Here is a 22,493-nt window from a genome sequence, read left to right as displayed (position 1 = left end):
ATCCATCTTTTCATCTGAGGTCCATCCACCTGTCAACCAATGCCCGCTGGTTTCTGCCCTCTGTCCGGCCCCGTAGCTTGCTCTGCTGTCCTGACTCACAATGAGCTACTTCTTTGAAATGCCTGTACACAAGAAGGGGTGTGTCCTGGGGGTTATTGGAGATAATGGCTACTGGGAATCACTCATACACAAATGTCAAAGATCGAATTGATGTATAAACCTGCTGGGTCACTATGGTGAGATTAATTTTGGTTTGGTTTTGTAAACATTTGCAGGTGGATCTTCAAGTTCATGTCAGCCAACAACACGGGGGCAACCATAAGTGTTACCAAGCCCCTGGAGAAATGGGGACCCTTGGACTTTACACATGGGACTGTGAGATGGAACATTCACTGTGCCAAGCAACCATGTAGCTCTCCAGAAGTCAGGATGGAGAGGGAACCTGACTGGGCAGCTTTGTACCTAGGAGCTTGTATACTGAGAATGCTAAGTCCATGTGAATATGTGTACGTGAAGGTCCACAATAGCATGGTAGAATCCATGCAGATATCTGTCAACTGAAGAGCAGAGGAATACGGGGAAACCTGTATGTAAGGGTCCACAGTAGCACATTTCCTAATAATCTCATGGTGGGATCTGTGCTTGTCAACTGAAGAGTGGATGAATACACATAGTTGGTTTTTTGGTTTTTGTTTTCTTGGCAGGGGTTGGGGAGGGTTTCAGTGAACCACAGGAAGAAATGGAGTTCTGGCACACACTAAACACTTGTAGGTCTGGAAAATGCTCAAGGCAGGAAACCAGACCTGAGGAGCCACAGTCTTTGGCTTCTACCTCTGTGACAGGGCATACCACAGGGATCGCCTGGCAACTAGAGCTGGGGGCTGTGAACCAGCTCCAGGCTTCTCTTCCTTACAAGAAGGCAGGGTAAGACAGAGCAAATAGCTTTCCATAGACAGTAGGAAATGGAATATACCCACTTCCTCATCAAAGAGCTAAGCTTTCTGAAGCCAGCATGACACAGATAAGAGGTTGGCTCTCCATAGGCACAGACAACTATGTAATGGAGACTCACTTCCCTGTAGAAGGGCCAAGACATCTGAAGACGGCGTGTCATAGATCTGAGCCTGGCTTTCCTGGAAAGTACTGCCCAGTTGTTTGGGGCAATGACTTCTACAGTGCGGTGTGTCTTTTGCTGAGGTTTGAAAGGTCAGTTGCTGTAGCTTTAAAGATGGTTCCTGTTGCCTGTCATGGCGCCTTCTTCCTCAGGCTGAGTCAGCATTGGTCCTGCCATGGTCCGGCAGATGGTGCACAGCCATTCTTAGCTCCACATGTCGGCTGACTCCTCACTATCTGGTACCTCCCCCTTCTTGACATCCACATCCGCCATGTAAGGAGTTGTTGTTGCTCCTGGCACTTTCCTGGCTCCTCATGGAGCCCATGACAGACATATATCTGGGGTTCTTCCTGCGTGGGGGTTTTTCCCTGAGTCTCACATATTGCAGCCATTGCTCCTGACTTTAAGTCCCACTACCATCTCCTCCGCTCAGCCAGACCCTGGCCCTGTTGCAGACATTCTCTTTGGTGCTCAACTCCCCACACGTTTTAAGGTGTTGTGACAGGAGTGACCTTAGATTGTAAGTCACCCCAAGAACTCAAAGCCTTCATTGTTTGTGGTCCATTATATAAAAATGATTTTGCAGATTCTTTCCCTTTTTCTCTTTACTGGTGGTAGGTATATAAGTTCATTCTTTGTTCTTCCCAGATAGATAACATCACACTATCGTTCTGGCCTGGATCACTTATTGCAGCCTTTCCAGCTATCTTCCCTGCTGTCTCACTTGTTATCTCCAATACAGTCTTACTATAACACCTGGAAGGACTCTAAAAATGTGCCACATGTGCCAGGTCAAAGCCCTTCAGGTCTCCCTGTTTCTTTCACAGAAAAAGCTAATGTCCTTACCCAATGGCCCATAGCCACCCTTGCTGACCTGCCCTCTCAGTGACCTGGCTTTGGCATCACCTGCTGTAGACATCCTGCCCTTCAGTCTGTTCCTGGAACAAGCCCTGCTCTCTCCCCCAGAACTGTCCCCTGTGTTCCTCCCACGTTGAATGTTCTTCCACTATAGTCAATTTTGTGTTCAAATGTCACCTTGGTGAGGTTGGCCCAGACAGTTCAATTTAACATTCAAACACCTACTATATCAACACTGTCTGTACAACTTGTTCCATGTGATGTTCCCCAGGACATTTATGACCTTTTAAATAATTTATAATTACAAGACTCAGAGTTCAATCAAGAAGCAGACCTGCACAGTAGATAGAACAGGGGTGGCTTGTGTAATGGATACGGAATAATACAAATGTAAAGACAAAGCTAAGGCATAGCTTAAGGTTGCAGGGGTGGTTTGTGGGTGGGATCCCAGCTTCCTGCTGGGAAACGGTGTGGCTGCAGCCCAGGGCACCTGTGTGAGTCAGGGATGGACATGGTCAGGGCAGAGGGTAGCAAACAGAGAGAGGCACACATGCTGCCTGTCTCCCTTTTCAGGTGCAGGAGGGTAGCTGGGGAACCTTCACAGTTCACTGAGACTCCGTATTGGGCTGCATCTTGATAGCCATTTGGGGCCCACTAAGGCCAGCGTGACTCACATTCTGCACGGCCTTATGAGTTTAGAGTTCAGTCAGATAGACAAGAGTCAGAACTCTGAAGTAGACCTGACAAAACAGATAGGTCCAAGTGAGATCAATATGTATTTTCCACAAGAGAAAATGTGACATTTGTCTTTCCAGCACCCATTATTTCCTTCATTCAGATTCCACCTTCCCACACACAGTCACCCTTGGACTTTCATGTGCAAATACATTCTGCAAATGAAAGAAAACATGCAGAATTTGTCTTTCTGAGTATGTCAAGACTAGGCCAGAGCAGGATTCAGCTGAAGGGCATACTCTCTATGACTCATTTCTACCAGCCCTATGATTTCAGTCTGCAGAACACTCCAAAATAGGGCCACTGGCTGGGAATTGGTCTTCGACACATGGACCTCAGGAGGATGCTTCAGATCCCAACATGACAGCGTGTTAGATTTACTTAACTCTGCTCACTAGGCCATCCATGTGTTAGGAGAACTAAGGAGGGGATGCAGGCACTGGGTTGGGAAGCTGTGAGTCTGTCAGTGCATCAGAAAGTGTCTACCAACCACAGGTGAGGTTCGGCCTTCGACTTCCAGACACAGCCCAAGTCAGCAGCGAACTGACGGTGGCCCTGGCTCTGCTAATCATGGTGTTCTCCTCCTGTACAAGGATTGAGGCTTGTGCCTATGTGGGGACATGCTTACAGGAATAATCCAGGCATGGTATGGAGGACAGCCTGACAGGTACAGAGGCCTTCCCCATGACACAGAGCTGCTAACCTGCTTCCTGATTTCTCCTAAAGGGCATCGGCCCCACCCTCTCACATCCTGCTCAGCACCTTCTATACTAACATCAAATCCCGAGCCATGCCAGCTCCTCAGCACAGTCCAGGGCTTGTCACAGAGTCCTCACTGATATTGTGTATGGATACTTGAGCCTGTCCACCTTTGGTCCAGAGAGGCACAAAGATGCCATTGTGGGACTAGCACCTGTCTCCAGGGCCATGGAGTGTGGACAGTCCCATAGGAACTGAAACCCTTCTTCAGAGATGACTTCTGTGTCTCAGGGCAGGTGGCTAAGTCCAGGAACTGCAGAGTGGGGAATGGAAGGCAGAGTTCCCAGTGGGAGGGAAGGTGGGCTAAGGCCAGAAGCCAGGGCAGCCAGGGCAGGCTTCCTCAGAACACAGGTCAGCATGTGGACTCATGGTGCCTCATGCATCCATTTGTCTGTAGGGAATGAGACCTGGCTGTGTTGAGAGCCTGTGGGTGCTCAAAGCTAATGAGAAGGAAGGCTGTGGACTCCAGAAGTGAGAGGTTCAACAGGAGCACAGGGGTGGTTCAGGACAGGACAGGGCCTGGCCTACTGCTTGGATGTGATGGAGCCTGGTTCTCCATCCCATGGCAGGGCACAAGATGGCAAGAAATGAACACATATGGAACTCAGATGTATCAAGGCAGTCCTAGCTTTGCAAATGTCCTGTCAGTGGGCCCTCAGAGGAGGGAGCAACAAAAGGTCAAGTCCCCTTGTTGGGCATGAACCCCCTGGAGTCACAGACATGAACCCTTTCACTGATTCATTTAGGGGACACATACTCATGACCCTAATGCTTGGCTAGAATTCTTCATGCAGCCAACTTATAAGTGAGATGTAGGGAAAGTGAACTCTACCTGGTGGTTCAGTAGATGGGCCTTGGCCGGTTTGTGAAAAAGGACCAAGGCATCTGAGAGTAAGAAGTGCTCTGTAGAGAGCACGACTGGCCTCATTGCAGGATGAAGTGGGTCAGGGGTCATGGTATTCCCTAGTGGCAGGGGGTCTACCTTGATGATGTTTTGTGACCCCACTTACAGGGAAGTCCTGGTGGGGCATCCATGCAGGGAAGGGACAATGAGGTGAGTCCCCAGGCAGGGGCCAAGCCATCTGGGACCCAGAAGATGGTCTCTGGTTGTGAAACTCAGCCTAGTTCTCAGCAGCAGGAGATCAGAGGCCAGATCTCAGGGAGCATAGCTCAGGGCAGCCATGGGCAGATGCAGGGCAGGTGTGTGAAGGGAAGCCTGACCCTCCCCCTCCATCCGAGTTGCTCATTCCCCAGGGTCCTTTGTGAGCACAGCACTTGGGTGGCGCAGACCTTCCAGAGCATTGTGTGTCTTTCTTTATCTGCAGGTGACACTGAGTTGATATTCATCAGATCCCAACAACAACAACCTTCAGCTCCATGATGGATGTGTGTTTGGCCATGAGAGATGGACAGGAGGGACATGGCTAGTGCCAAGTGGGCACACATCCCTGTCCATGGGGGATATAAAGGGCACCCTGTGAGAAGCCAGAGTACACTCTGCCTAGGTGACCTGCCTTGTGTGAAAGCACAGTGCCTGGAGATGAAGAGCCTGCTCCTCACCATCCTGCTGCTGGGGCTGGTGGCTATCCTGAAGGCTCAGGAAGCCCCGCCAGATGACCAGGAGGATGTGAGGATGGGAGGGACAATGGATGGTGGTAGGAGATGGCCTGGCCTACTGCTTGATGCTGAGGGGGAGGATGTTTCCTTGAAGGTTGAGTTTGACTCCATACTTCATCTCAGCAGTCTGATCAAGGACTCCTGAGTCCTTCTGTTAGAAGATAGGGGTCTCCCTGGAAACATGGGTCCTCCTAAAACTTGAGTTAGAAGAAAAAGCAGATTTGGGTGGCAGATCCTTGTTCAAGTAAAGCTCAGAGCTAGAACATTTAGAGCAGGACGTTCTGGGCAGAGGATTCATCCAGTGCCCTTTTTGAGGTGTAGACCTCAACGAATACATTCACTGGGATGGGGGAAGACACTTCTGCCATCATGGGATTGGGTACCCATGTGCTGGTATCTCTCTATTTACCACATGTCTTGGAACACGTGAGGTTAGCTCACCTCAGTTGCTGCACCCTGGGCTCAGAAGCTAGCTCATATGCTAGACCCTGGGGTAGACTCCTGGGAAGGCTTGGGTGTGCTCACAGTTTTGTTTCCTACAGTACTCTGGGATCTGGTACGCAAAGGCCATGGTACACAATGGTAGCCTACCCAGTCACAAGATACCCAGTATAGTTTTCCCTGTGAGAGTAATAGCTCTGGAAGAAGGAGACTTGGAGACCACAGTTGTATTCTGGTACGTGTTTCCTACTGGAACTCTCTGCAATTTTTCTCTCCCTTGCTAGCCATTATTTGAGTTTGGGTAATGAAGAGATTCCTACCTTTGAGGGGACACAGTCTCAAGGTAGTACCTTAAAAGTAGAACAGGAGTGACACAGGGTTTAATGGGTCACCTGGTCAGGACTGATGATCGAAACACACCTTAGTTATGTTCCTGAGAGCAGCTGCCTGTGGGCTTGTGTTTTACAGGAAGAATGGTCATTGCCATGAGTTTAAATTCATGATGAAGAAAACAGAAGAGCCTGGCAAATACACCGCCTGTGAGTCCCTGTGCCTCATTGTTTCCTACAGTGGCAAGCCCTGGGGAGGGTGGGTCCCTGCTCCAACTCATAGGACAGGCCATCAGTCACTTCCTGTTCTAGAGGTCCTAAAAGCCGAGTCATTCTTGCTCCCCTATCCAGCTCAGCTCTTGACCCGTGAGGATCCAAAGACAGGAAAGTCAGAAAGGAAGGTGCTTGGCCCTAAGGGGCAACCTCAGTTCCCACCTTCCAGGAACTTCCTTGCTGGGCTTGGCAGCTTCTGAGGGAGATGGCTCCTGTCTAACTATGGGGACCATAGAAAGGCCAGGACTAGACTAGCTGGGTGTCCTGGGTGACCACCAAAGTGTTCCAAGGTCTTAGGTGTTCAGTGTCACTAAGCTATTTCTCTTCATCTGCAGTTCATAACACGAAGGTTATCCACGTGGAAAAGACGTCAGTGAACGAGCACTACATTTTCTACTGCGAAAGCCGGCACAATGGGATGTCATTCGGGATGGGAAAGCTCATGGGTGAGGTGCCATGGAAGCCCCATGTCCTGTCCCTGGTCTCTGCTTCTGGTAGCCATGAGAAGGGCAGGAGACGGGCCTGGCACTGGTGCTGCCCAGGAAATGTGTGAGATCCAAAGTGGGAAATGGGGAAAACTGCTTAGGAATGGGGTTTGTGTGGCCTTTGGAGGCCTGAGCGCTCAGGAGTGGGTCCCACACCTGGAGCCAGCAAATGCTACTCCCAGGGCTCTCAGTCACGTGAACCTAAAAGGACGTCTTGGCAGGGACATTTTATTGTAGGTAGGAACCCTCCAGGGCCGGGGACAGCTTCATGGCCTTGAGATTCAGGATTCATATAGGGCTGTGTGGCAACCCTGCAGGTCTGCTTGGGTCTGAGGACGTCCACAGGTGATGTCTACTGCCAGGGTCCTCTTGGACCTCTGTCCTGGTTTGCACCTCCCTCTTGTGTCTCTGGCTCTCTGCGGAGCTGAGCGCCACCCCTCAAACCTGCCCCCCTCCTCACAGGGAGAGACCCTGATGAAAATCCAGAGGCCATGGAAGAATTTAAGGATTTCATAAAGCGCATGAATCTCCGACTGGAAAACATGTTTGTGCCAGAGATCAGAGGTAAGAGCAGGAATGCCCATGCCTCTCTCTGTCCCCTAGGACTGTCTGTCTCCAGCCCACATCCTGTCTGTGTGGGTGCCTTCTGTGTCCTCTCTGTGCCTGGTCCTGTTGTCCCTTACGTGTTATTTCATATCTCTCCATGTCCCCTGGGTGCCTCTGTGGTATTCCCACTATGCCCCTAGTGTCACCCATAACTAAAAGGGACATTCTGTCCCTGTGTCCCTCTGTACCCCCATGACCTCCAAATCTCCTGTGCTTCTGTTTCAGTGTCTCCCCAGGTCTCTTTGTGTCCCTGGCTTCTGTACTGTCTGTCCCTTCAAGGTCCCTCCCCTCTCACTGGGACCCCAGGCCTCTGCTTCAGATCTTGGCTATGGGAGGGTCTGAGCTGCAGGTGTGATGGGGTCCTCTTACAGAGCCCTTCTCACTCCCGGGCTTCTTTTTGTTTCTACAGATGAATGTGTTGAAAGTGACTAGGGTAAGTGACTCTCACCCCCCCCCCATTGCCTATAGGACCGTGGAAAAGTCTAGAAGGCTGGGCTCTGGATAAGGGTCCTCATCCTATCCACACAGACAAGTGTGGTCACTCAGGCTGTGGCCCTTTGTATAGTTTCCATGATGTGTAGGAATTCTGTTCTTCTTGTCATGGTCTCTCCTAGTCCCTGGACTCTACCTGCTTCTTTCTTCCTTTCGCTTTTCCTCAGGGAGGCTGAGACCTGGCTACTTATGGAAGTGGAGCAGGCCCCAGCTCCCAGCAGGGACCACACAGAAACATGGGAAAGAGGATCTCTGGCCCATATCTACCCTGTGCCATCCCTGTCCATGCCTCCCCTGACTGCTGCTTCTGGAAAAAAAAAAAAACCAAGGGGAGGGTGCTTATCTCTCCTTCTCTCCATACCACAGCAGCTACCCAGGTCTGCAACAGCTGAGCCAGCCTTGCTTCCAACACCAGGCTGGGACATCCCTTCACCACACCTCTCCTGGACCAAACTTCCCACTGCTTCACCACCACCACCTCAGTACCTGCTCCCTTCTCCCCTGACTCCAAATAAAGCTCTTCAGCAGTGCTCTGGCTCAGCCTGTCCGTGAGGAGCTTTGTGTGGGCTCCAAGAGTTCTTTTGGGAGAGAGACATGGGGAAAATTGCAGAGCTATTGCCTAACCAGTGTCCAAGGAGTGTGGCATCTGGCTATCCTGCAGGGCCATGTAAGCTCCTAGGAGCTACCTGGTGAGCTACTTGCTGTCAGGTTGGACCCTGACAGGAGTGTCAAAGATGCCCTGGGGGTGGCAAGACGGTGAGAAGTCATCAGGGCTTCAGAGAGTATGAACGTCACTGCAGGGGCCCTGTTCCAACAAATTGCTTGAACACTGAGAGGAAGGCCCTGCTTTGAGGAGCTGAGCTCAGTGACAGGGGTAGAACAAGAGTGGCTAGTTTCTTCAACATCTCCCCCTCCACAATCCCCTGGGAAAGACAGAAGCAGCTACAGCACCCACCAGCCCTGTTCCCCATTCCAGCCCTCTCCCAGTTTGTCCAAGGATCAGGGTTTGAGCTTTCTCTGTCCAACAGGGACATGGTGGGCCACAATAAGGGAGCAGATGCCCCCCACCCCATATAATCAGTGACAGCTTCAAAGTGCAAAGCCCAGTGGAGGCTGGCTGTCCAGCTTGTCACCTTTTGTGAAGGGTTGTTGGGACTCAGGCTGGTGTCCTTCAGCTCGGTGAGCCTCCGCTCTAACTCCCATGTGACTCATCGTTCTCTCTGAATTCCTTTCCTATCTGGACCCAGTTCTTGCTGGGAGCTATTGGATGTTTTTAAGGTGGGGCCTGAGGTGTCCAGGACACTTGGTGGCAGGACAGGGCCAAGCCGGATCCTACATACCAGGTTCTCTTTTTGCTCCAGACAGGGACTCTGCATGGCCTTTAACTGTGGGCCCCAGAAATCCCCCAAGTTCAAATACTTGATATTGATCTCTGTTGCGATCAGTACATGAGGAAGACTTCTAAGTCCAGCCTCAATATGCAGAGATGACACCACAGCACATGACAGTCCTCCACCCCATTTCCTGCTCTCTGGGTCAGTACTGAGGATTCAGGCATGGTACCCTGGATTTGGCATGATAGCCCAGGAGCTGGGACTGTGCTCAGGAGGCATGAGCAGAATTCCAGCAGGACAGGAAGTGAAGAGGCATCTTGCCTTTCTGCCAGCTACCCTGCAGGGGAGCCTTCTCTGAAACTCCTCGGGCTTAATTTCTGCTGGAAGGAGAGCTTCAGGAAGAGAGACCACTTCTTCCTTCTTGAACTCTGAACCCAGTCGCTTCAAAGGCCTCACTGACCAACCAAGCATCTTCTGGTTTACTGAGGATTGTTTGTTCCTCCTGACCTTTTGCAGTTGGTCACATGTTAGGGGCTGGGCAGAGAGCAAGATAGAGCCTAGGGCACTTGAAAATGTTGCTATTATACTACTTGTGTTTATGCAGTCTTGCACAAGCCTCGGCCTAGGTGTGGAGGTCCTGGCAGGGCTTTATGGAGGCAATTCTCTTTCCAATTTTCCAAGGTCCTGGAGGTTGAGTCAAATGGCCAGGCTGTGCACGGCCCGTGTTTGTACTCAGTCACGGACCGTCACTGCTGGTACCCAGTCAGGTAAAGAATAAACATTTCCAGTTCTCACAGGGCAGTTGCTATTTAGTTTTAGCTCTATGTACTGTTTTGGTGGCTCCCAACTTACATCTCAAGATAGACATTAAAGGCTCCAGCCAAAATTTTTTAAAAAAATAACTCCTTGTTAAAATTAAAATCCTAGCACTTGGGAGGCGCTCTGTTCTCTGAGTTTTAGGCCAGCCTGCCCTACACGTCTGGGACAGTCACAGCTACACAGTGGGACTGTCTTGTAAACAAACAAACAAGCAAACAAATTAAAACTCTTTGGGGTAGAGAGAAGCTCAATGGTAAAAGCGCTGGCTGCTCTTGCAGAGGTACCAGGTTTCACTCCTAGCATCTACTTGGCCAGTCCTGGCACTGTCTGTAACTCCAGCCCCAGGTCATGCTCACACAGGCATATATGTAGGCAAAAACCAATGTGTATAAAAATAAGAATAAATGAATCATTAAAAATATTTTAAAAATTAAAACTCTGAAGAGTTAAAAGTAAACACAAAATATTAAATTACTATTTTTTAAAGTTGATCTTCTTGAACATGTGGGTGCTGGAAATCAAACCGAAGAGTAGCCAGGGCTCTCTACCAGTGAGCTATCCTTCAGCCCCACTCACTTAGAAGTTTAATACGGACCTCAAATATCTATAAGAAGATATTGTCCAGAAACCAGATATGTTCTTGAAATCATTAATTTTCCTTTCTAAAAATTTGATATAAAATAAGGAAAGAAAAGAGAAAATAGGCTAGATCGTTTAATTTTTTAAAAAGAATTCTGCATTATGGATTTTCTTGTTTGTCTGAGCCAAGTTCTCACTATGTAGACCAGGATATCCTGGAACTTACTATGTAGCCCATGGTAATCTTCCTGCCTCAGCCTTCCAACGTATGAGCTGCCTTGACTGCTTGACATTATGTAATATTTAATCATAAAGTATTTTAGAAGTTTAATTCATGCCTAAATTTAATGTGTAGCTCACACATATTTGTATCTACATTTTAGAAAATTTGCAGGAGCCATTCATAGATGCAAGCACCATATACTCATTACAAATGTGTGGGATGGTGCTGGAGATGGTCTCTGTAGTTAAGATCTCTCGCAGAGGTCCCAGAGGTCCTGGGCCTTAGTTCGCAGCACTCACACAGAGGCTCACAGTGTCCTGACACAGTTCCAGGGGATCAGTCATCCTCTTTGGGTCTCCATGGGGACTGGGCATGCAGGTGATGATGCACTTACATATATGCAGGCAAATCATTCATACACTTAAAATGATATAAATAAATTTTAAAAAAAAGTGTAGCTTTAAGAAAACCCTTGAAGGCCGGAAGCAAGTATGCCACCACAGAGATCCTTGAGCGCGGGTTTATTACGGACATTTCCACAATAGCTGTTCCGGAACCAAGATGTCCATCATCAATAAAGATGGGGATCATATGTGGAAGTGGAATATTTTCAGTCATAAATGAGAGCAAAGAGTGTCATTTGCAAGAAATGGATGAAATTGGAGAGTATCATATTAAAATAATGAATTAAGTCAGTCTCAGAGAGACAAGATCTTTGCTTCTTTCATCCATGGGTTCTCGATTTCATAGGTACATGAAAACACACGTGCTACAAATGACATGAAAGTAGAAGAGTCACTGGGCGAACGAAGAGGACTGAGAGGTGGAGAGGTAGACACTAGCAGGAAATGAGTGAGAGTATGCGGAGAATAGGTTATCTGCGTGCACGAAAATGTAACCTGTGCACGTAGGATGCAGCGCCTATAGCCCCGCTCCGTAAGGTGGCGCGATACTTTGAGCGTGGCGTCTGGCGACGAGCTGACGCCTCCTCCCTCCGCTGCAGCCCGAGACCGAGCCTGGTGAAGGGACTGTCGGGATAGTCGGAAGTGAGGGTCTGGGAAGGGGAGTGGTTCGGGGCTGCTGCGCAGCGCGCCAGGTTTCCGCAGCAGCCCTGCACCCCTCCGGGTCGCCTCCAAACGCAACGCCGCGACCATGCCCCTCCACGTGAGCCTCGCTAAGGGCAACCGCGACCTGGACTACGACTCGGTGCAGCTATACTTCATGTGCGACGATGAGGAGGAGGACGTGCACCACCAGCAGCCGCCGCAGCCGCCAGCGCCCAGCGAGGACATCTGGAAGAAATTCGAGCTGCTGCCCACGCCGCGCCCGTCCCCGGGCCACGCCGGGCTCTACTCGCCTCCCTGCGAAGCGGTCACCGTGTCTTTCGCCCCCAGGGACCACGACGGTGATAGCTTCTCCACCGCAGACCTGCCCGAGCTGCCAGGAGGAGACGCGGTGAAGCAGAGCTTCGTCTGCGACCCGGATGACGAGACCTTCGTGAAGAACATCATCCTGCAGGACTGTATGTGGAACGGCTTCTCGGCCTCCGCCAAGCTGGTCTCCAAGCTGGACCCCTACCAGGCTGTGCGCAAAGAAGGCACCGGCGTGAGCCTGGCCGCCGACGCGGAGCCTGCTACGCCTCCAGACTGCACCTGCAACACCTGAGCGCACGCACAGCACGGGGGCTTTGGACTGTAAGCTTCAGCCATGTTAACTGCCTCAAATCCTGGGCGTAAGAGAACCCTCCCCTCCCCCCTTTCTTTTTTAAGCTTGCCACCCTTCCTCACTCCCCTTAACAGATTTGTATTTGTTTAAAAAAGGAACCTTAAAGTATATCAATTTTCCAACATCAGCTGGACCCTTAAGTGTAAATAACATCAATAAAACATCTTATCAGTTATACAAGATTTTAGGATATGAAGTATAAAAAAGTATATTTTGTTTTAAAAAGCTGATTCTTTTTTATTGTTTAAAGAGAAACAAGGTAATTCGGAAATATGTTGAGCCCATGCTTAAAAAAACAGGTCTATGAAACCTAACAAAATAAAGAACCAGGGAGCTACAGACAACACTACTGCTAAAAGTAGACTAAAAGTAAGAAAGGGGAACTTAATGTGACCAAAAAGGAAAAGAAAAAAAAAAAAGAGGAAAAGACAAAAGATGAAACAGATCCATAAACAAAATTCGATAGACTAAGGGGTTTAAAACAATTGATATAATTTTAAAAATAAAATAAAGGTACTACTAAAGTATAGCAAAAAGGTGAATCAGGAGAGGCAAGAAAAACAAAAACCGCCAAAGTACCGGTGCCTTGCCTCGCCTCTCTCTCGCTCCTCTGTCTTTAGACACTGCTGGGTATATGTGGGGAGGTGGTGTGGCGGTCACCTGAAGTGGAGACTCTGCCTCTTACCATTTAGGCTGGTGCTGATCCTACAAGAGCCAAGTCAACAGAGGAGCTGTGATCACTAGGTACTTTGCCTGAGCGAAGTCACTCAGTCACTGCTGGCCACACTTGACTTTGCAGTCTGAGTCTGGGCAGCCCTCTTACCCCTCCCCTCCCCTTCTTCAGTTTCTTCACCCAGGAGAAGCTGAAGTTCTAGCTGGGATGAGGGGTAGTGTCTTCCAGGTGTGTAGGGAGCAGGGCAAGCAGCCATGATGCGGAGACTGGTGTGTGGACCTATCTTCCTACTTTCTAGGCCTGCTAAAGTGGGGTCTGTTACTGGGATTCAGGATAGACCACTGCTGCTCCAGAGAACTCGGACTCCACAGAGGGACACGCAAAGCTCAGTACTGACACATTTGCCAGCCCAGGCTGTGTGCTGCCAAACTGCAGAGTCCTCTCAGTTGATAAGGTCAGCTGCAGGCAACAAGGATGGGGTCCATTCCCCCATGCCCTCTGCTGCAGAGCCCAGCTTCCTGCCAGTGGGATTCTGTGGGCTCTCAATACCAGTCTCCTACTCTCTATAGCTGCCCCCCAGACTCTCACCCTGGAGCCTGTGGCAGGTCTCTGAATTGCCATGGTTCCCTGTTCTTGGCCTCCGAGCTAGATCAGGTTTAAACAAGGATAGATCCTGGCCACAGCCCTCAGAGCTGGAACACTGTTCTCCACATCTGGACCACCTGGCCAGGAAAGTGACTGCTCCTAACAAGAAGAGCAGCTGGATTTGTGGTTTGACTTGGACTTGAGGGTAGACCAACCAGGCTCTGTGCACAAGGCCTCCTTGCTGACCTTTGCCTGAGGTTCTGACTCCTCGCTCTAGAAAAGCCACCATACTGGAGCTTGGCTTGACTATGGAAAAGGACTAGGACTGGCTCAAGACACCCCAAGAGCAAGTTCTCAGCACAAAGGGGATTGATTTGCCCCAGAGGAACAAGGCAGGGAATAAGAGACAAAGCCAAGAGCTAGAGGATGAGAGAGAAGCAGGGAAAAGAACAAGGGAGAGGAGGAGGGATGTTTGTCCCGGGGCTGCAGGAGAGGTATGGGGGATTCATGTGGGATGATGGCAAAGGGCTGCTTCTTGATAGAGAAGGGACAGATGTGGCACAAAGGCAAATGGTGATTTGTAAAGGTAAAATGGGAAACTCAATGTTAGCATAAGGTAATTGATTTTATTTAAGTATGTTAACTAGGGCAGCCAAAGGGAGCTTTGATAGCTGGATTTCAATACTTTGATTGCTGGATCTTAGTAGTCAGCCTAAGGAGGCCAAATAAGTGGTCACATAAGGGACTGAGTCCTAGCGGCCAGCTTTAGGAATGTAATCTAATGGCTTTTAGCAGGGCAGAGGGAATGGGGGAGAGGGCAAGGCTGGCCACAGTCACACTCACCATGTGCGGGCTGGCTAGAGTCCCTTCAGCTTGCTTCCTTCTGTTGAATGGCATCTGTTTCTACACATTTCCAGCTGTCCTATCACTGTCTTCCTGAGTGTCTAACAGGTCCTCTCTTTCTCTGTAAGAGCAGCTCTCTAAATAGATTTTTTTTCTCATCCCGACTCTTCTCCTTCACCAGGGCCATGAAGTCACCTTGTTCTCCTTCGTTTAAATGCAAGTTCTGGTTTAGGTATTGACCATGCCAAAGAATTGTAGTCATTGTTACTCAGCCATTTGTGAAGTTTTCCATGTTGCCCATCAGTAATTAGGTCGTCTGTTTTGTTCTTGTGCCCTGTAAGCCTCTGGATGAGGGCCTTCAGCCGGGCACTCTGGGAGTGCCTCCTTCGAGTTTAACTTGGCTCTGAGAACAAAATCACACAGACTGTGTGGCTCACAAACAGAAATTGATTTCACAATTTCTGAGCCAGAGGAGCCCAAGGGCAAGGAGCTGACAGTTTGGTGTTAGCTGAGGTCCCACTTCCTGGGTCTCAGATGAACCACTGTGTCTTTACATGGTAGAAGGGAAGAACCCTGGTCCCCTCTGCTCACTTCAAACTATCAATTACACTATGAGACCTGCACCTCTGAAAGCCGCCCCCTCCCCGAACCCCATCTCCTTGAACTGAGGTCTCAACACACAGCGTGTAGGTAGACACAAACATCTGGGCCAGTGTGAGGCTCTCAGAATGTGAAATCTGTCTGAGCTGTGACGACTAAGACTCTTCCACTGTCCTTCAGATCTTGGTGTCCAGTGGTCTTATCCAGCCATCTTTGAACTTTTCACCAGTATGTAGTTTGCTGGAGTTCTCCCAGGCAAAGAAGTTGTTCACAAACTGTTTTCTTTGATGGGAAAGGCTGGGAGAGGGGGAAGGAGAGGAAGAGGGTGTGAGGAAGGGGGTGGGGAGCATGGAGGGGGATGAGGAGAGGGAGAAGAGGTGCCAGAGAAGAGGATGTTTTTCCCACAGGAGAGAGATGACCTCTGCGTTGCTACAGGTTCTCCCTGGAGGCAGAAAAGCTGGAGTTATGAATGGCTTCACAGAATTAGACAGAATGATCACAAGACACAAGCCCCTGGAGCTGAAAGTCATCTGAGCAGCTGTGGGTGAAAGAGCTGAGATTCCATTCAGGGTATGATGGCCACGCCCTCACTGTAACTAGAGGGCTTTGGGGAGCTTTGATCATCCTCACACCATATTCCCCTGCACAGAGATCCCAGGATGTAGGATGATAGAGCAAGCTCCAGCAGAGTCGCATGGAGTGGCCTCACTCTACCTGACATACAGAACAGCAATGAAGCCTCAGGGAAATCTCAGCAGCTCAGTGAAGTGGGACTAGGTCTCTCTTGCTATCAGAAAGGTCAGACTTCTCCAATGGAGGGACCCAGAGTTCAGGGAGTGGAAGCAAAGCCAGGCAGGTCTGGAATGCAGAGCCTCTCTCAGGGCTGGGGCTTTCTTCCTTAGGGCAATTTCCATTCCACCTGAGCTCAAGGGCTGGGCTGTAAAGGGCTATAAGGACATGTGAGAGTTTCCTCTGAGACTGGCACATGCCATCCTGCAGGAAAACTCTTTAAACAGAAAAGTAAACGACTCAAAACACCTGAGTACCTCCAATAGGTTCAGGAAGTCCATGAAACCTACCAGATTCTCACAGCCCCTCTCTGCCAGAGTAAGCAACAAAAGCTTAGAGTTCTTCTCAGACAAGACTGTTATACCCTGAGTCCACAGGAAACCAAGACAAGTCCAAGAAGTTTGAAGTCCTCTACAACTTGCAAAAGAATCTTTTATTGTTTCAAGTCCAGACTCAGATCACATGCCCCGCAGTCATAGGGTAGATGCTGGCATGCAATGCTGAGTCTGGAAAGTATTGGGTTTATATACAGTATAGTATAGTTAGGAATTCCCTGAATGCTCAGGGTAGAGGGGGAGTGGAGGGCTGTAACCATTAGGTGGGATGGAAGTGAAGCTGTGGGGAAGGGGGGGATAATGGGTGCCTATGTGGGGTTATCAGGAACTAATTTTATGGCCGGCCATAACTAGCTGTGACCTCTGATTACATTTTCTGTATGATTTAAATGTGGGGCCTTAATCTTCTTTGAGTTTGTTATTTCTCTGAGGTCTCAAAGACAGGCACCTGGAGTGCTCAGCTCAGGGAGGGCCAGGTTCTGGCATTGCAGAGGAGGAGGAGTCTCAAGCTAGCATCTGGCTCTTTGGGTGTTTTATTAAGAGGGTGGGGGTAGGGGTGGGGTTATGGGCAGTGTCATTCTAAGGTGGGGCTGGGTTTCCTTGGACTAGAGAGGGGGAGGGAGCCCTGGGCTTGCTGCAGGGGGGACGCTTCCCACTGAAGAGAGGGGGCTTCTGTGGGAAAATACACAGAGGCAAACTGTCTGTACACAGCACTGGAGTCTCTTTGGTGAGGCTTCCAAGAAGCAGGTCAATTAACCACAGAGAGTTAGCATCAGTAACTCGAGGGCTACAGTAAGACAAGCTGCAAAGAAAACTCTGACACCAAGCCAGGTCCTGGAAGAAGCAGAAACCAGCAGCACTACCTGTGTGATGTTCAATGACACCAAGCCAGGTCCTGGAAGAAACAGAAGCCAGCAGCACTGCCTGTGTGATGTTCAAACACTAGCTCCATTTCAAACTGAGTTTGCAAGAACAGTCTAGCAGTCTGCAGGACCCTGTTCTTAGCCCAAGGACTATTCTCCACAGGATGTCCAGGCCATGACACTAAGGTCAGCCCCATCAGCAGTTGAGCCAAGACAGCAGTCTACAGAGGAGACTGGTCGCAGGGCCACTTGACTCATCTTCCCTACTGTGCAGCTTTTCCTAAACTTTTAACCAGACAGTCATTCTGCTGCTGTAGTCTCACTTCACTGCAGCTCGCTCAGAAAACAAAACAAACAAGCAAATATGATAATGCCCCGCAGAGCAGAAGATTCCCCAAAATTGAAACTCCAGATTCTGTCTTTCTTTTTTGGAGCAGCTCTCAGACTGGCAAGAGAGTATGCTTGGTGCAAGGTTGCTATAAATAAAGTGAAATTGTTCATTTATCTTTCAAGTTTAAATTTTGTTTGGTGATCATTCCCTGGTGGTCTCAAACTCCATAATATCTGGAAGAGGTTTAGGCCAGTGTCTCTTGAAAAGAACATCCTGTGTTGAGCTGCCTGCAGGCTGTGCAGTGAGCTGAACCCGGAGCCACTTCTGTAAGTGACTCCCCACCCGTCCTTTATAAGCAATCCCAAGAAAACTCTGGTTCATCAGGATGACCTTTGGTGGTATTTGTCCTTTGTGATGTCACTGGATCCCTAACTAGAGTGTGTTGCATTTTTCCAGGAAAAGTTTTGTCATACAACATTTTGCAACACTAGATTGTTGTGTGTCTCCTTCTTTTCTTCGTCTCTCCTCCCTGACAGAACTGTCCACACAGCTTCCTGTCCTGGGTCAGCAGTGAGTTAGTTTTATATGGTTAATGTGCAATGTTGTATAGCACTCAGTTTGTGACTTTGGAGTTTGGTTTCTAGGACTTTAGAGAAAAACGAGTTTCAGATGTATCTCACAGGCAGGGTATTACTGAGGGCCTGTGGCAAGAGCTGATACAGCCCCTACAGAGAGGGGCAGACTGTCTCCAGAGGCGCCAGCCCCATAGACAAAGCCCTTAGATCCTCCTGCACAAAATGACTATCTCAACCCAAATCATCTGCAGAGCCAGGCTATTCCACATAGGAGATGAGATGCCCCTCTGAGCCCCTCCACACTGTGGAGCCAAGTACACACTTGGCCAGTTCTTTCAGGCATGAGGATTTGGGAAGTCTGAACAACAGACTTTAAAACTTCATCCCCCACTTGTCTTTGCTTCATGCAGTCTGATTTTGGAGGCTGTCTAAATTTCAAAGCCAGTGTCATTCTGGAGTGAGCGCTTTCTGTCTATCTCTGTGTTTTTATAACTTAGGGTTCAAGATGGCAGATTAGAAGCTGCCTCCCTGTGATGCTGTGAGAAATGGAGGAAGGGCCCCAGAAACACAAGGGAAATAATTCATAGCTGGAAAGCACAGAAAACAACAAGACCAGGCAGTGGAAATGGAGGAAGCAGGCTGTGGCTCCCACCCAGGTCCCTTCTTGGGAGAGGAGGCCAAAAGAGCAAGGTGAGGAGAATCAACCATCCCAGCTGTTGGCTAAGCCTGCAGTTCCTACAAGTATTTATTTATTTATTTATTTATTTATTTATTTATTTATTGTATATGAGTACACTGTAGCTGTACAGATGGTTGTGAGCCTTCATGTGGTTGCTGGGATTTGAATTTAGGATCTCTGCTTGCTCCAGTCAGCCCCCGCTTGCTCACTTCCTGCTCATTCTGGCCCAAAGATTTATTTATTATTTTAAATAAGTACACGGTAGCTGTCTTCAGACACACCAGAAGAGGGCATCAAATCTCATTACGACTGTTGTGAGCTATGATGCGGTTGCTGGGATTTGAACTCAGGACCTTTGGAAGAGCAGTCAGTGCTCTACCTTCAGAGCCATCTCACCAGCCCCCACAAGTCTTAAATCCAGCTGAGGACATGTGTGTGATAGTGAGCTGGCCCTTGTGACAGGTTCACACTAGAGTGAAAATCCTCTCTCCCATTCCCCACTTCTTGGAGGGCTGTAGTCAGGTTCTGTCAGTGATCAGATGGGATTATTTGTGGCTGAGATTCTGTGGGGGAGTGAAGAGAAAACACAATCATAAGGCCAGGGGTTGGGGGGGGGTGCCCTGCACGGGCTTCCTGGGTAGGAGGACAATGCATGATGAGGCTGTCCTGAGGAGAGTGAGTGGCCAGCCATGCACTTTCCCAGGTACATGAGGATGAGCAGAGGTTCAGGCTGTGAAGGGCATGGGGCCAGACACCTACCCCATATTCTGTGACAAAGAGGATGGCCTGACACCTGAGAATAGTTCTGAAAGCTATATCCCTGAATCTGAGCTGGTCTGCAGCTCAGACTCCAGAGCCGCCTACCTTCTCCATGGTTCTCCGTGGGTTCACCAGATCAAGAGTGCCTCTAAAGCCCAGTTCTCAGCTTTGCTGGTTTCTTTCAAGCTGTTGAGAGCTTCCTGGTCTCCAGCACAGATATCAGTGGCCTTTTGCCTTCCCCCACTCTACAGTGAAGTCACAAGACAGTGTGGCTTTGACACTAGCCACTTCAAATGGATGAACAAGTGAGAATTTGCTTGGCCACAGCAATCAAGTGGCTTTAGGCACACAACAAAAGCAGGCTCCGAATGCCCAGGAAGCTCTGTAGGATAATTATCCTGAGGCAGAGCCAGGCTCAGCACCAGAGTGGGCAGCGTAAATGGCGGGCTGCTCAACACCAACAGAACTCCATCTACCCACAAGATTCCAACAATAGTGGTGCAGGAAGGTACTACTGTTTGTTTTTCATTAAAATCGTTTTGTTCTTCTGATTTTCCCCTTTCTGTGCCTTCTTTGTGTATTTTCCAATGTTAGGGATCCAAGAAGGTACTCTTGGATTTTTTATTTTATTTTATTTTATTTTATTTTATTTTATTTTATTTTATTTTATTTTATTTATTAATGTATGATCTGTCTGCATGTACATCTGCATGCCAGAAGAGGGTATCAGATCACCTTATGAGCCACATAAGGTGATTCCTGGGAATTGAACTTGTGACCTCTGGATGAACAGGCAACGTTCTTAACTACTGAACCAGCTTACTAGCTCCAGACTCTTAGATTTTGTCATTAAATTTTTTTTGTTCTTTTTTATTTTCCTTTTTACTATGCTTTTTTGTGTGTGTTTTTAAAAAAAGATTTCCTTTAATTTTTATGCTTATCTTTATCTGATTTTTATGCATTTTATTTTATGGTATAATCAGATTTTAAATTTTTCTTCTGGTTATGCACTCCTACTTACAGCATCTTCTTCTTCCTTCTTTTATGTATCTATCTAATATCCATTTGTTTTGTATAAACTGTGTGGGTATGCGTGTGTATTTGTGTGTGAAGTAGGCATACAACTTATACAAAGTGTGGAGTTTTGAGGACAGCCTTAAGTGGACTATGGGTCCTTGCCTCCAACCCGTGTGACACAGGGTTCTCTGTACTGTTTCTGATGTGTGTACTGGATGGGTCAGCTGGCCCTTATGCTTCTGGGAAACTGTCTCCATGTCCTCTCCCATATAAACGCTGATTACAGAGCTTACAACTAATGTGGCTTTTGTGAGTGGCTTCTGGGAAAGCACTTTCACGCCCCTAGCCCCACCCACTCATCCTTCATTCAACCATGCGTACTACTTTTACCATAAGTAAATTTAACTTCATAACTCACTCTGTATCATGTTCCCGCTCTCTCTTCTGTGGTTGCAAGTAGCACAACAGTTGCCTTTAGTTGGTGTCTTAGTCAGGGATTCTATTCCTGCACAAACATCATGACCAAGAAGCAACTTGGGGAGGAAAGGGTTTATTCAGCTTACACTTCCATGCTGCTGTTCATCACCAAAGAAAGTCAGGACTGGAACTCAAGCAGGTCAGAAAGCAGGAGCTGATGCAGAGGCTATGGAGGGATGTTCTTTACTGGCTTGCCTCTCCTGGCTTGCTCAGCCTGCTCTCTTATAGAAGACTACCAGCCCAGAGATGGTCCCACCCACAAGGGGCCTTTCCCCCTTGATCACTAATTTAGAAAATGCCTTACAGTTGGATCTCATGGAGGCATTTCCTCAACTGAAGCTCCTTTCTCTGTGATAACTCCAGCTGTGTCAAGTTGACACAAAACTAGCCAGTACAGTTGGGTTGAGTGTATTTCCAGAAAGCTTCATGATGCTGCCAGCATGTCAGATTCTTTCTCCTCTTTGAGAAGTACCTGGAGTTGAGCTTTCAAGAGAAAGGTGCTCACTAAGAAGACCCCGAAGCAAATCTGAAAGACTTATCCACTTCAATATGCAGAGTTCACAAACACACAGAGACCATGAAGACAGCTCTTCAGACTCCAAAGAGACTGAAATGGTTGAACTACCAAAGAGAGCACTCAAACTTCTATTTGCAAACATGATCATTAGCCTTCAACACAGTCCAAAGAAGCAAACGAGTGAAGGAAGGATTCATAACCCAGACTAGAGAGCCAACAACATGGGTGAAAAATATTAGATTGTGTGGAAAAACACATAGTAATTCTGGAGATACAAAATAAATCAGACAAAACACAGCAGAAACCGTCACTGATAGCCTAGAGGAAGCATCATCCAGGTGTAAACAATAAAAAAACCCAAAAACCCAAACTACACACATATGGCAATAGTTCTGAAGAACTCTGACAGGATCACAGAGTAAAAAGAAGGGACTGATGCACAAATTAATGATGAAGAAAATTGGCGTAACAAAATCATAGCACAAGATTTTTTTCAAGCTTGAGAAATAAATGGATATTCCAGCACAGGAGTTATTCAGGATCTCAAACATGTGATCAGAGAAGAAAAGAAGCATCTACATTATGGTTAAAATACTATGACGACAGAGCAAAGAAACAATGTTAAAGGCTCAAGAGAAAATGAAAATACCAATTCATAAAGGGAAGCCCATCAGAACATCAAACTTCTCATCAGGCTCCCTGTGAGCCGGTGAAGCATGGAACAGCATATTTCAAACCCTTCAGTAACTGCTAACTAGGATCATCATAGCCAGCTATGTCATCTTTTAAAAGGTATTGAGAAATACAGGACCTCCGGGATAAGCACCCACTAAAACAATTTACAACCACTCAGCCAGTGCCCAGAAGATTATGTAACAGAGAAAGAAGACAGACAGCCTCATTCTCAAGAACCTAAGAAAGAATACATTTCATAAGAAGACTAGGTAAACTAGGAGAGCCAAGAAAAAAATCCATGGATGGTATCCAACATGGTAGACTAATAAACCTCCTGTGTAAGAAAATTGGGCCTGGGGCAGTGGCTCAGCAGTTACAGTTGCCCA

At 48.2% G+C, this 22,493-nt stretch overlaps 2 protein-coding genes across 3 annotated transcripts; both read left to right on the top strand.

Annotated features, from left to right (window-relative positions):
- Positions 1-4,808: 4,808 nt before the first annotated feature.
- On the top strand, positions 4,809-8,239 carry LOC110290505 (odorant-binding protein 2a). Of its 2 annotated transcripts, none has more exons than XM_021157057.2 (7): positions 4,809-5,093; positions 5,626-5,759; positions 5,993-6,063; positions 6,462-6,572; positions 7,074-7,175; positions 7,627-7,650; positions 8,076-8,239. In XM_021157057.2, the coding sequence occupies exons 1-6, from the start codon at positions 4,872-4,874 to the stop codon at positions 7,647-7,649; spliced, it is 663 nt and encodes a 220-aa protein (XP_021012716.2). In that variant the 5' UTR covers positions 4,809-4,871; the 3' UTR covers position 7,650; positions 8,076-8,239. The 2 variants fall into 2 exon arrangements, with proteins under 2 accessions (XP_021012716.2, XP_085691225.1); XM_085835099.1 differs by having other exon boundaries at positions 7,877-8,239.
- A 2,719-nt stretch (positions 8,240-10,958) lies between these two features.
- Positions 10,959-12,816, top strand: LOC110290246 (protein B-Myc). The gene has a single exon (XM_021156747.3). It carries the CDS (start codon positions 11,817-11,819, stop codon positions 12,327-12,329), a length of 513 nt encoding a protein of 170 aa, XP_021012406.1. The 5' UTR covers positions 10,959-11,816; the 3' UTR covers positions 12,330-12,816.
- The last annotated feature ends 9,677 nt before the right edge of the window (positions 12,817-22,493 follow it).

Source organism: Mus caroli, unplaced genomic scaffold (genome assembly GCF_978045245.1).
Source record: "Mus caroli unplaced genomic scaffold, Mus_caroli_1 scaffold_2, whole genome shotgun sequence".
NCBI lineage: Eukaryota > Metazoa > Chordata > Mammalia > Rodentia > Muridae > Mus > Mus caroli.
Note: the sequence above shows the minus strand (reverse complement) of the source record. Positions and strands in the feature narration are given on the sequence as shown.

What these genes read in the sequence shown, in the direction of transcription:
- LOC110290505 (XM_021157057.2), top strand. Translation starts at nt 4,872, where the DNA reads ATGGACAGGAGGGACATGGCTAGTGCCAAGTGGGCACACATCCCTGTC. An exon ending in GCCTGGCAAATACACCGCCT is followed by an intron (nt 6,064 to 6,461) that starts GTGAGTCCCTGT and finishes CTTCATCTGCAG; the next exon opens with TTCATAACACGAAGGTTATC. An exon ending in CGGGATGGGAAAGCTCATGG is followed by an intron (nt 6,573 to 7,073) that starts GTGAGGTGCCAT and finishes CCCTCCTCACAG; the next exon opens with GGAGAGACCCTGATGAAAAT.
- LOC110290246 (XM_021156747.3), top strand. Translation starts at nt 11,817, where the DNA reads ATGCCCCTCCACGTGAGCCTCGCTAAGGGCAACCGCGACCTGGACTAC.